General features: G+C 47.5%; 1 protein-coding gene across 5 annotated transcripts in view; it reads left to right on the top strand.

Moving 5' to 3' along the window:
- Syk (spleen associated tyrosine kinase) overlaps positions 1-12,971 on the top strand; it is a 76,297-nt gene that overhangs the window by 40,298 nt on the left and 23,028 nt on the right. For 4 of the 5 annotated variants that reach the window (XM_076939023.1, XM_034511108.2, XM_076939022.1 and 1 more), the window contains exons 4-7: positions 2,645-2,783; positions 4,241-4,322; positions 4,768-4,799; positions 6,238-6,306. In XM_076939023.1, coding sequence (XP_076795138.1) covers positions 2,645-2,783; positions 4,241-4,322; positions 4,768-4,799; positions 6,238-6,306 — 322 coding nt within the window. The remainder of the gene's footprint in view (positions 1-2,644; positions 2,784-4,240; positions 4,323-4,767; positions 4,800-6,237; positions 6,307-12,971) is intronic. The other variant, XM_076939025.1, reaches the window with a different exon arrangement.

Genomic DNA, 12,971 nt, shown 5'->3' with positions numbered 1-12,971 from the left:
GTTGCTCCACCTCAGCAACAGGGTTTGCCATTGTTTAGACATCTGCTGGGGTCCCCAGTTGTGGCATTCCCACTGTGAGCTTAGTTTGGATTCCCCAGATTTCTCACAGGGTCAGTTACCCCATCTGCCTGGTATCTGCCTCACAGAGTACCTCTGGTCTGTTGTATTGGCTCCGTTTGGTTAACAGAGAAGCATTGCTATGTTGCCCTAGGCTGGCCCTAAATTCCTGGCCCCTATGGATCCTCCTACCTCAGCATGGCCAGAGGGGAGCTCCACAGAGAAAACCAGCTAAAGGCCTGAGGCAAGATGGATTAGTTAGTTCAAGCTCAGCCTAGACTTGGTTGGAATTCAGACCGTATCTTTTACTTCCATGACTTTGGAATCTCAGGAGTGAAGGACTCTCTGCTGGGAGAATGACATTTATGTGTGTCTTCTGGTCGTCTTTCTACCCAAACCAACTTCTGTAGATACGGGTACAAATTCTTCATATATCAACAGCTATATGCGTCTTGGTTTGTTTATACTTGAGACAGTGTCTCCAATACGTAGACTGTCTACTAGCTCACTGTGTTGTGGAGGATAACCTTGAACCCTCCTACCTCAGCTTCCTGTTAGTGTGATGATGTGTGCATTTCCTCATCCCCCTTACCCTACCTTTACCCTTCCCTTTACTCTCCCCCTCCCCCTCTCTGTTATCTTCCTCTTACTCTCCCCTCACCCCTTTCTTGTCTCACTCTTTCTTCTCTCTCCTCTTTTCTTTCTCTCCCTTTCTCTCTCCCTCCCTCTATCACTGTATTCTATGTCTACTTATGTGTGCTGATGTGCATGGCCATGCATGTAAATGAAGATGCCAGAATCTTCCTCTGTCACTTTCCACTTATTCCCCTGAAACAGGGTCTCTCACTGAACAGAAGCTCTCAGCTTCAACTGGGCTGGTCAGCCTGGGAGCTCCTAGCATTTGTCTCTCTCCAACCTCCATCCCTGGGGCTTACAGACACATGTGGACATGTCCAACCTGATTTACAGCAAGTGTTCTTACCCACTGAACCACGTCCTAGCCCTTACATATATGTGTGTGTGTGTGTACACATTGTCCTTTCTGCAAGCTGCCGGTGTCTATAAGATAGAGCCAGCACACATTGTGAATGGCTTCCCTAGAAAACAGGTTCAACTCTCTGTTCTGTTCATGTATAGTGTTTTATTGTGTGACTGGGCGTTACCCAGTAACCAACAAGGCTTTAATCAGCCACATGGTCATCCCAAAGGAGTTGGCACCTCAGGGTGCTGATGACGCACTGTAGAAAGGAGGGGTTGTTTCCACAGTGACAAAATTTCAGAACATAAATCTGCAATGGCTGGGAAGGGTCTTCTACCCTTCACCAGCTGCCCTGAGCTTCAAGCGGGGGCCTGGAGGGAACCCTGGCCACTCAGCCAGGCAAGCACCATTTCAAAAGGAAGTCGTTCATAAAGTGGCAACCTCCCCCGACTTTGAGAAGATGAGTATGGCCCAAAAAAGGGAAGTGAGGTCACATCCGGTCCCAAGGCCCAGCTCAGCTGAACCGTGGCTGTGGCCTTGACATTGTGTACCTGGAGAAAGCCATACAAATCACCTCAGTTTGCAGACACCCTTCTCCAGGTGTCTGCTGCTGAGACTTGCTTGAGCTCTTCCCAAATCCAATGCCTTTGAATGTTGCTGACTGCTCCGAAAATGCATCTTCCTTTCTTTGGCAAATGCAGAGGCCACAAAGGCCTCAGTGACTCACTCCCAGACAGCACAGATGTCCTATGGACTCACCCTTCCCCAGATCTCATGATTAGAAGGCACGAGTTGCTGGAAAGAGGGGTACAGCGTGGCCTCAGAGAAATGAGGCTCTGAACTGGTGGAGTCACGTCTCCTGTTGCCACGTCAGCCCAGATCACAGCCTCTCTGGTGCCTTTCCAAGTCCCGATTCCTTCTCTGATGTCAGGACTGCCTTGTGCCTGTGTCTCGAGGGTCAAGGGTGCACCTATGTGTTGTCACTCGGCATGGGGGCCTGAAGTCCTACATGTAGCTCCAGATGCCAGTGAACCAATGAAGTCCTCATTCACTTACAGACGACTCAGACCTCAAGCTGTCTCTGTTGGCTCATGCCATGTGGCTACCATTCCCATCTCAGGTAGCGGATGCCACCTGATGCTAATATCAAACAGTGTTTTACACCTGGCCTAGGCACTGAGTCGAAGACCATAGGAGTAGAGCGTTCATAATCTTCCATGTGGGCTCCAGAAAATTTTGTTAAAATGCTCACTAGATTCCTCATCTGCCCTACACCTGAGTCTAGGGGCTCCACAGACACCCCAAAGCCTGTGCCTGTTGCCGTGAGCTACACATACCCCAAGCTCCTTCACTGATCTCCAAAGCTCCATGGCCCTGCTGGCCCTTTGCCATGGTCCACCCTTAGCATTTCCTTTTTGCTGGCTCACTGGCTCTGATACTGAGCCTTCCCCTGATTTCGAGGTCTGGGTGTTGCCTGCCTACCACCTGCCCGCTTGTTGGTTCTGGTGAGCACCTGCTACCCACTAGGACCACCAGATGTGGTGAGGGTACTGCTTCCTAGGTCAAAAGGTCACAGAAGGGGTGACCTTTGTGTGCTCTCTCTTGCAGGATCAGGGCCAGAGACAACAGTGGCTCCTATGCGCTGTGCTTGCTGCACGAAGGGAAGGTATTGCACTATCGCATTGACAGGGACAAGACCGGAAAGCTCTCCATCCCTGAGGGGAAGAAGTTTGACACCCTCTGGCAGGTATATCTCTGACTCTCTGTCTGTCTCTCTGAACTCTCTCTGTCTTTCTCTGGACTCGCTTCTCTCCATTTCTCTCTGTCTCTGTCTCTCTCTCTCTCTGTCTCTGTCTCTCTCTCTCTCTCTGTCTCTGTCTTTCTCTCTCTCTCTCTGTTTTTTACCCCCCCTCTCTCTTCTTCTCTCCCTCTGTCCCTCCCTCCCTCCTGGAGGACACAAAACTGGACTGCTAGTTCCAAAACTCTTAGAAACAAGAAGAGGGATAAAGTTATCTGTCCCATACCTTCCATAAACCCATGTTCTGATTTCTAGAAAGACTTGTTTAAGAAATACTCACCCAGACCATCATCGGGTCAGCAAAGCCACAGAGGTTTCCGTCACCTGTTCAGAGCCACTAGGTTCCTGATGCCACCAGATTATTTATTTTAGGGCAATGTTAAGAATTTAACAGAAGGCCCTGTCATCAGGGACTGGAATAACATGTGTACACACACACACACACACACACACACCCTAGGTGCTGTGACCCAGCTGGTCCTGGAGTTCTGAAATGCCAGGGTACACACTGAATTTCAGATGGCATCACGGTGGATAACCAATGTGGGGACAAGCACCCTCATAGCCAAGCCACCACAGGAAGTTAAAACAGCTTAGAAAGCAAGTCTACTCTTCCTGGGCTCCAGACAACTGCCTGTCCAAGGAGCACTGCATGCTTGCTCTTCAAACTGTTCATTCATTCTAGTAAACCTAGAGGCAACTCAAGGGCCCCAACATTATCCACCCAGCTCCCCACACTTGCTACTGAGCACATTTCTCTTCCTTAATTTGGTATCAACAACTACATTAACTGTGGAGGCAGGAGGATCAAAAGTTTAAAGCCATCTTCAGGTTCATAGTAAGTTCAAGGCCAACCTGGGCTACATAGCAAAATCCTATCTCAGCAAACAAACAAAAAAATAAGTCAATAAAGGACTAGGTGTAGAGACCTCAAATCCCTAATGTAACACTATCTGGCTGTGTGATGGTTAATTTTAATTGTTAATTTGACACCATCTACATCACCTGAGGAAGAGACTCTCAATGAAGGATTGTGTAGATTAGAGAGTGAGCATATCCATGGGGATTGGTTTGGTTACATTAATGGATGTGGGAAGGGCCATTGGTGGCACCATTCCCTAGGCTTGAGCTCTGGTCTATCTTTATAAGAGCAGAGAGTGCTCACTAAGCAATAAGCACACATGCTTTCATTCACTCTCCACTCTTGACTATGCATGTGATCAGCTGCTTCAAGGCTGAAAAGCTCATTGACTCTACCCAAGGACATCCTAGGCCCACCCCCCAAGTACCCTGGGGAAGAGACTATCAGGGGTTTAGATAGTTTTAGAACCTGTGTAGACTGTGACGTATCCTGCTGTCTCCCCTTCTCTCCCTCTTTACCGTTTTCTTCCTTGTTTCTCTTCTAGCTGGTGGAGCATTACTCTTACAAACCAGATGGGTTATTGAGAGTCCTCACAGTACCATGTCAAAAGATTGGTGCGCAGATTGGTGAGTGATTGGCACAGAAGAGCGTCTGGTTTGGGGAAACTGTTCATCATCAACCTGGTGTCAGATTTGCCTGTTCCGAACTCATGCAAGGCGAGGCTTCGACTTTACCATGTGATTAAACTTGATGTCACTCCAATTCTTGGAATCATTAGCTGCAAGATAACCATAACAAAAACAAACAAACAAACAAACAAACAGAAAAAAAACTAGTGGATTTTAGTTGCATGGGTCACCAGGATGGTAGCACATGTCTTCAGTCCCAGCATTAAGAAGGCAGAGTAGGGAATCTGTGAGTTCAAGGCCATTGTCAGACCCTGTCTCAAAGAGAAAAGCTTCCTTACTTGGATGTGTGAAAAATCCAGTAAAAGAGAAAAATACAGATGCAGAAAGCTTTGTACAAATACAGCGGTAATTGAACTGTAACCATAGTATTTTCTTCTTACAGGTCATCCAGGAAATTCACATGCCCATCCTGTGGTAAGTATTATCGTAGGTGTCTCTGCTGGGGAAGCAGCTGTGTCCGGACACATGGCAACGTCAGGTTTTAGTCAGCCCAGGACATGTATTAAAGACCTGGAAGCTAGTGCATCTGGGAAGCCATCAGCCTGTGGTCACTGCTAAGCTAGGCATGTTTTCATGGTTTCTTGGCCATGTATTTTCTCTTCATTCTCTAGAAGTATACAGAGTGAGACAAAAACCCACTAAGAGATCAGAAAAGCCACCGGTCAGATGAAGAAAATATATCGTCCAAGTTCAGCCTTGAGCTGTTTGTGTGAACTTGAGTGTGCCATCCAAAGGCCTGTCAATATCATATCAGTATAACATGCATATCAGTATAACAAGACCAGCAGATAGGTACCTCCTTTGAGGTTGGCTACCCAACTCCTTTGGCTAAACCAATTGACACCTTATTACTAGGGATTTGACCTAAATTGGTTTGACTAATGATTAGGGGAGGAAGGGAGGGAGGGAGGGAGGGCACACTTGGTAAGATTTCAAGAGAAAGGTCCAGAGAAGGACAGTCTTGGCCAGAATGCACATTCCATCCATGTCACTAGATAAGAACGTAGCCCAGATGTCCCTGTGTTGGGTTAGCCCTTTCTTTGTCATGCCTGCAAAGAGAGAAAGTCCTTTCTCCATCTGGGATGTAGGAGCTGGTACTTAGGTTGTTAGTTCACAAGAACATCTCTTCTCATATCTTAGGGACGTTAGTGTGCACATCCCAGCCCATCAGCACCACCAAGGAATAATTCCTCACTTCTATCCTGCTACCTGCTAAATCTACCAAAGGCCAAACCCGTGTTCTGTCTCCAATGGGGGCGGTTGGCCACTTGCTACTGAAACTGTTTATTTTGGGGTTAGCACTTTTTACCAAACTGAGAGCCCTTGAATTGGCTAACACACCAGTGAGCTTTAGGGTCCTGAAACACAGTGCCCCCTGGGCACCTCACCTGTGTTTATCATTCTGTGCCCTTGAGACAGATCAGTGTCCAACTTGTGACCTGAGGGCTGCACATGTCCCAGGATTTTGTAGAGGACAATATCATGTTGCAGCCAATGTTACTGAACAGCGACAGCACTGAACAGTCCGTGACTAGAGTCTCTTGTGGAGCCCAAGACACAAGATTTCCATAGACAACATGGCTGCCTCATGTCTGTGTCAGCTTTAATTTTGTAGCCTTCAGTGGAAAATATTTATTAATTATTCTAGACCTCTCTGCCAGAATGATAGACTCTTCTGGAAACATCTCAAATGATCCAGACTTGCACACAGGAAAATGTCCCTGGGGCAGGTGAAGGGAGCGGGCAGTGCATTGGAGAATCAAAGCCAGGTAGCAAATCATGACGAAGAATATCCTGCATGTGTTTTTCTGAAACTAAACGCTCTATTCCTCTCTGCCATTGTGGTTTCTAGACTTGGTCACCGGGTGGAATAATCTCAAGAATCAAATCCTACTCCTTCCCAAAGCCTGGCCACAAAAAGGTGCTAAGGGGTCCCCTGTTTGCTGTCCCTGACTAAGTGGTAGGATAGACCCTCCTGCAGCCATGCTTGTCTGGCTATCCATACCCAATGCAGCTCTGCCTCCATGCCTCCCGCCTGCCCAGCTCTGAACACACCCGCTCCTGCACAGTGCATGCACGCTCTGTATGTGGCTTCTCCATCAGTGCCGAGGCATAGCCTGTCCATGTTGCCTTGCTCTTCACAACGCATACCTTCAGTCACTTCAGCGAGCCCAACCTGCTGCTTCTCATATCAGACAGTCTTTGCACACTCTGCTCACCTTCACTGTCCAGAGTCACATGCTGTAGCATTAGAGCTTCTACTACACTAAGTTCTTCACAATGGAGGGAACGGAGGTGTCCAGGGGTGCTCTGTCCCCCTGAGACATCAGGTTGATTTCTACATTTTGTTACACAACTGCATTTTGAGGGACAGTAAAAAGACTTTAATGGGAAGATGGCTCAGAGGCCAAAGGCAGTTGTCACTAAGCCTGACAACCTGAGTTTGATTCCCTGGAACTCACATGGTGGAAGGAAAAAAAAAAACCAGAACCGACTCCTGGAAGTTGTCCTCTGATCCCGTGTGTGTGCCTTGACTCTCGCACAGATTTTTTTTTTCAGGGTTTAGGAATCAAACTCAAATGCTTTACCACTGAGCTATGTCCCCGCCCCTGGTTCTTGTTTGTTTGTTTTTATTTTTGGTTTGTGAGATAGGGTTTTACTCTGTAGCTAAGGCTGTCTTTGAACTTACCTCTACCTCCCAAGTTCCGGAATTAGAAGTCCTATCCTGACCTTTGTATTGACTTGTTTATAGTGAATTACATATACAAGTACACACACACACACACACACACACACACACCTATATATGTATATGTATGTGCATATATACATATATAATGTGTATTATATACATATATGTGTATATAATATGTATAGATTGCTCTTTCATATCTATTTTTATCTTCTTTAGGTAAAGACTAACTTTATTAACAGTTGTTTCGATTTTATATCAATGTTTTTCCAAGTGTGTGGGCATATGATTAAGCCAGTGCAAACAGAGTTAAATATTAAGGTATTTATGAGAAACAAAAGCATAAATGCCCATGGATTTTACTCAGTAGTAATTTGTTGTAATGGCCACTCACTAGAGAGTCCTAATCGGTGATAGAGAATGTTGGAGAATATTCTGCAGCTGCCCGAGCCTTGCTCCCAGCCTGACACACTCTCCTTGCCAAGGGCCTCATGTAACTGGGGCAGCTCATGCCCAGCAAGCCCCGTGGGAGCCAGGCAGCATGGTACCTCACAGGTTAAGGTACTTGAGCCTGCCTGATGAAGGGAGCTTTTCAGTGGTGTTCACTCAGGACAGCAGCCCCAACACTGGGGATTGCGGCTACACTCAGACTCCATAGAATGTGACACCACACTTATCAAGCCTCACAGAACACTGCAGGGCACTCGAGTCTCTCCCTCCTCAACTGACTCCTCGCAAGCTTCCGACAAGACCCTGTCATTCCACTTGCCCTAGCCTGAGGCTTATTGCTAACTCACAGCCTTGGCTCTGCACAGTCCTAGCAAGGAGCAATTCCATGCTGGCATCATGTATTCATCTCTTGGGTTCCACCAGAGATTCTGTATGTGCATGAGCACACGTAAACATGTATGACACATGCATGTATACACAGGCATGTATACACATGCATGTATACACAGGCATACATGGAAATATCTGTGCCCGTGCGCATATAGTTGTATATGATATTTGAATTGCATACGTACTGAATATGTACCATATATGCACACATCTGCATAAAATGTATATTTGTGTATGCATATATTGTTGCTTACACATGGTTGGCAAATATATTGCCCGCATATAGCTTACACACAGACTTATTGCAAGGGCTTACAGAGTTTACACAGACTAGCTAAGTGAGTGCAATGTCCATGGGGCAGACTGTCAAGTTGAGGGGATCCAGAGCCAGACGGCACCTCAATGGCATTGCTAAAGCTGCCACAGGGTAGGGGTCAGCTTCCCTTTCCCCTGTTTTCCCTTTTCCTCAGAAAGTCTAAACGTTCATTTAAGGATGCACAGCTGACTGCATCAGGCCCATGTGGGATCATCCTCATGATGAAGTTACCTACTAGGGACTGTAATCAACAGAGCTCCTTCTCAAAAAGCAGGACTGCCTCATTCTGAGCCTTCTGGTGATTCAGTAATGACCGCCCAGGAGAGCCAGTTGCCATAGCAAAAGCCAACACTGCAGCTGGGAGAGATAGCCCGGTAGGTAAAGTGCTAGCCACCCAAGCACGGGCTCCTGAGTTCAGATCCCTAGCACCCAAGTAAGAAGCCAGGCACAGTGGCACACGGTGCCATCACAGTGCTGAGGAGACAAGGCAGGAGGGTTCCTCAGCCAATCAGTCTCATCAAATTGGCAAGTTTCAGATTCAGTGAGAGACCTTGCCTCAAAAAACAAAGTGGAGAAGATGTTGGAAAAGATATCTGACGTCAGCCTCTGGCCCCTGAATGTACACAAATGCAATCACACACACACACACACACACACACACACACACACAGACACACACACACACACCATGTGTACATTTTAGAAAAGCCAACATCGACAAAGCCCTGTCGACAAGCACTTGAATTAATTCTAGCATTTGGAGCGTTAATGAAAAGTGTGCTTTGATTTTAAAATTATCATTTAAAATTTTCATTAGAAAAAGAAATGAAGCCAGGGCGAGGATTTGGCTCAGTTACAGAGTATTTATCTAACAACCATAAGGCCCTGGATTTGGTCCCTAACGCCAGGAGGAGAAAAATACTTGGAAAGTCAAGTACATTTTTTTTTGAAATAATGTATTTCTTTTTATCTTATGTGCACTGGTGTTTTGCCTGCATGTGTGCCTGTGTGAGGGTGTCAAATCTTAGAGATACAGTTGTGAACTGCCATGTGGGTGCTGGGAATTGAACCCAGGTCAGCTGGAAGAGCAGCCAATGCTCTTAACTGCTGAGCCATCTCTCCAGCCCCCATCAGATGTGCACATGTGTGTCTGTGCAGTGTATGTTACATGTGTGCAGACAGGTGCCTTCAGAGGCCAAGAAAGAACATTGGACTTTGTGGAACCAGAGTTACAACTGGCTGTAAGCAACCCACATACCCCTGTGGGTGCTGGGAACCAAACTTGGGTTCTCTGCAAGTAGAAAAAAAATCAGTACATGATCTTAACCACTGAGCTTTCTCTCCAGCCCCAAGGCGGGTAAAACTTAACTTTAGAAAACAGTAATGTGGCTGCCCCAGTACAGCGTCGCGCTCACGTCTGTCCTTAACGCTCTCTTCGGTGTCTACAGAACCCTTCCTTTCCTTCGCAGCGAGCCGACTCCCAGAAGTTCACCATGTCCAGTCTCAAGATCCATGCCAGAGAGATCTTTGATTACCATGGGAATCCCACTGTTGAAGTGGATCTGTACACCGCAAAAGGTCTCTTCCGAGCTGCAGTGCCCAGTGGTGCGTCCACTGGCATCTACAAGGCCCTAGAACTGAGACAATGATAAGACCCGCTTCATGGGGAAGGTGTCTCACAGGCTGTGGAGCACATCAATAACACTATTGCACCTGCTCTGGTTAGCAAGAAAGTGAATGTTGTAGGGCAGGAAAAGATCGACCAGCTGATGATCGAGATGGACGGCACCGAGAATAAATCTAAATATGGTGCAAATGCCATCCTGGGAGTGTCCCTGGCTGTCTGCAAAGCTGGTGCCGTGGAAAAGGGGGGTGCCCCTTTACCATCACATTGCTGACTTGGCTGGCAACCTTGAGGTCATCTTGCCAATCCCAGCTTTCAATGTGATCAATGGCAGTTCTCATGCTGGCAACAAGCTGGCCATGCAAGAGTTCATGATCGATCCTGCCTGTGGGGGCATCCTCTTTCCGGGAAGCCATGTGCATTGGAGCACAACCTGAAGAACGTCATCAAGGAGAAGTACGGGAAGGACGCCACCAATGTGGGTGATGATGTTGGATTTGCACCGAACATCCTGGAGAACAAAGAAGCCCTGGAGCTGCTCAAGACTGCAATGGCAAAGGCCTGCTACACGGACCAGGTTGTCATCGGCATGGATGTGGCCGCCTCCGAGTTCTACAGGTCTGGCAAGTATGACCTGGACTTCAAGTCTCCAGATGATCCCAGCAGGTACATCACACCCTACCAGCTGGCCGACCTGTACACGTCCTTCATCCAGGACTACCCGGTGGTGTCTATTGAAGACCCCTTTGATCAGGATGACTGGGATGCTTGGCAGAAGTTCACAGCTAGTGCAGGCATCCAGGTGGTTACCTATGTCCGTAGCCGTGGGCATGAAGACTGAAGGAGGTTTCCCAGCTACACACACTCTCCCTAAGACAGCTAAATGGAAAACACACCCCTGAGATTTCTTTTTAAAGCCTGATCTCATGTTTTATGCTATGTAAACTTTGATGGCTGGGATTTTGAGAAAGTGTAATCAGAAGGGGCCAGGTTGGGCTGGAGAGATGGCTCAGTGGTTAAGAGCCCTGACTGCTCTTCCAGAGGCCCTGAGTTCAATTCCCAGCAACCACATGGTGGCTCACAACCATCTGTAATGGGATCTGATGCCCTCTTCTAGTGTGTGTCTGAAGAGAGAACAACAGTATAAATAAAATAATAAAGAAAGAGGAGGAGAGAGAGGAGGGAGAGGAGGGAGAGGAGAAAGGTGAGGGGGAAGAGGAAGAAGAAGAAGAGGAAGAAGAGGAGAAAAAGAGGCCAGGTTTTAGATCTTTGCTGTGGGGTAAAAGAATAATTATACAGGGTATGTGCTCGTCTTTATGCAAGCCTGACCACATCCCTCCTTCTGACAGAGTCTGCCCTCATCACTCTGCCTGTGCTCCTTCGGAGACCAAAAACTGTAGCTGGCTGATTGCAGCCAGTGTCCTGGAGCCCTCTGGCTTCTGGCCTCTGGGGAGTGTTAGCATCCGTACTTTCCACCATTGCCTAGTTTGTAAATACTTGCAGGAAGCTGGGAGTGAAAGCCTAGGTCCAGGAAGCAAAAGGCAAGGCTTTGGAAGCAGGACACAGGACAGAGGCCACAAGCTCCACAGGTCTGCTGGAGAGCTCTGATAATCACGGGCCTAGAGAGACAGAGACAGGCAAGTCCCAGGGGCCTACTGACCAGCTATCCAGCCAGTGGAGACCTGTGTCAAAAACTAGGGTGGATAGGTCGTGAAGAACAACACCCTAGGTTGACCTCTGTCTTTCACAGGCACATGCACACACGTGACTGCTCAGCCACACATACACACACACACACACACACACACACACACACACACACACACACACACATTATTATGCATGCACACACACAAGGGTATCTAATGCATCACCACTTTTAATGCCTTGTGACAGTAGTTCAAACTTTAAAGTTATCTTCCCAAGGTTGGATACCTGGCGCCATCTAGAGGTAACTAGAAGTCGTGCATAGGTGGAAAGTTAAGGGTGAAGCTGTCAGCACTTCCTTTACAGCTCTGTTCTCAGTAGAACAGACGATGCCAGGGAAGGGGCAGACCACCAAGTACAAAGTAGAGAGACCAATGGCCAGCGCTGTCTACCAGTAATGCTTCTCACTACAGTTGACATTTCCCTCCATTCATCTTTCAACCAAGTCTTTGCTTCCAGAGCTTTTAGTGGTGACAGTGAACCCAGCCAGGGCCTGTTCCCAAGTGCTGTGGGAAAGCTGGAAGTGAGGCCTTGTATCTTCCTCTACACCATAAAGCAGACGGCTGCTTCTCTGGTAACTATTACAATGCAAAACCACCCATTCCACCTACAGGACACTCACGCGAGGTGCCATTATTACCCCAGTCCCCTAGGTCTCCACTTGTGCATGAGACAGGAGGTGGTGGGTCCTAGGGCTGAGGCATCCAAATGAAAAAGGTCATGTATCTCTTGGGTCTCAGGGGTTCTGTCTGGATTGTAAATGCTTCATCTCATAGGGTGCTTTCTGTTGGGTGGCATGGGAATGAAGCCCTGAGTCACATCCACTGAAAGAAGAATCCTGGTTCCCAAGGAGATGCCCAATCTGTTCCTTTGTCTGTCAGCTAGACATAGGGGTAGCACTTGTCTACCTGGGTGTGAACTCCATCCAGGAGCTCGGATGCTCGGGGCCCTACCTCACTGATCCCTGCGTGCTTTTGATATCCTGCCATTTTTTAAAATTTATTTCCTAAGACCCTCAACTCAGCTTTAAAAATATTCCAAGAGGTTTTGTTAGGAAATAGTGAGTGCTGGTATATTATTGCAAGCCTTTTGAAGTCCCCTTGCTCTGGAGAACATTCCAGAAAGACTGCATAAAGCCCCCGTTTGGGGCCCTGAGTGGCAGAGGGCAGGCGCTCTTGTATCACAAGAAGGGTTATGCCTGTCTTTCCTATCCTGGGGTATCCTTTAACTCCATGATGGATCAGAGATTGTCTTGGGGATCTCAGAACTTTCTTGTGGGCAGAGAAAAATTGAAAGACTTAACATGGTAGTCACGCTAACCAGAAGAGACATCTGAAGACTAGCTAGATAGTGGTAGCAATGATCAAGTATAAACTAGGGGAACTCTTCTTGGGCAGGGCATGCAAG

This window comes from Arvicanthis niloticus, chromosome 8, assembly GCF_011762505.2.
Source record: "Arvicanthis niloticus isolate mArvNil1 chromosome 8, mArvNil1.pat.X, whole genome shotgun sequence".
Taxonomy (NCBI): domain Eukaryota; kingdom Metazoa; phylum Chordata; class Mammalia; order Rodentia; family Muridae; genus Arvicanthis; species Arvicanthis niloticus.
This window is presented reverse-complemented; position numbering and strand designations above follow the sequence as displayed.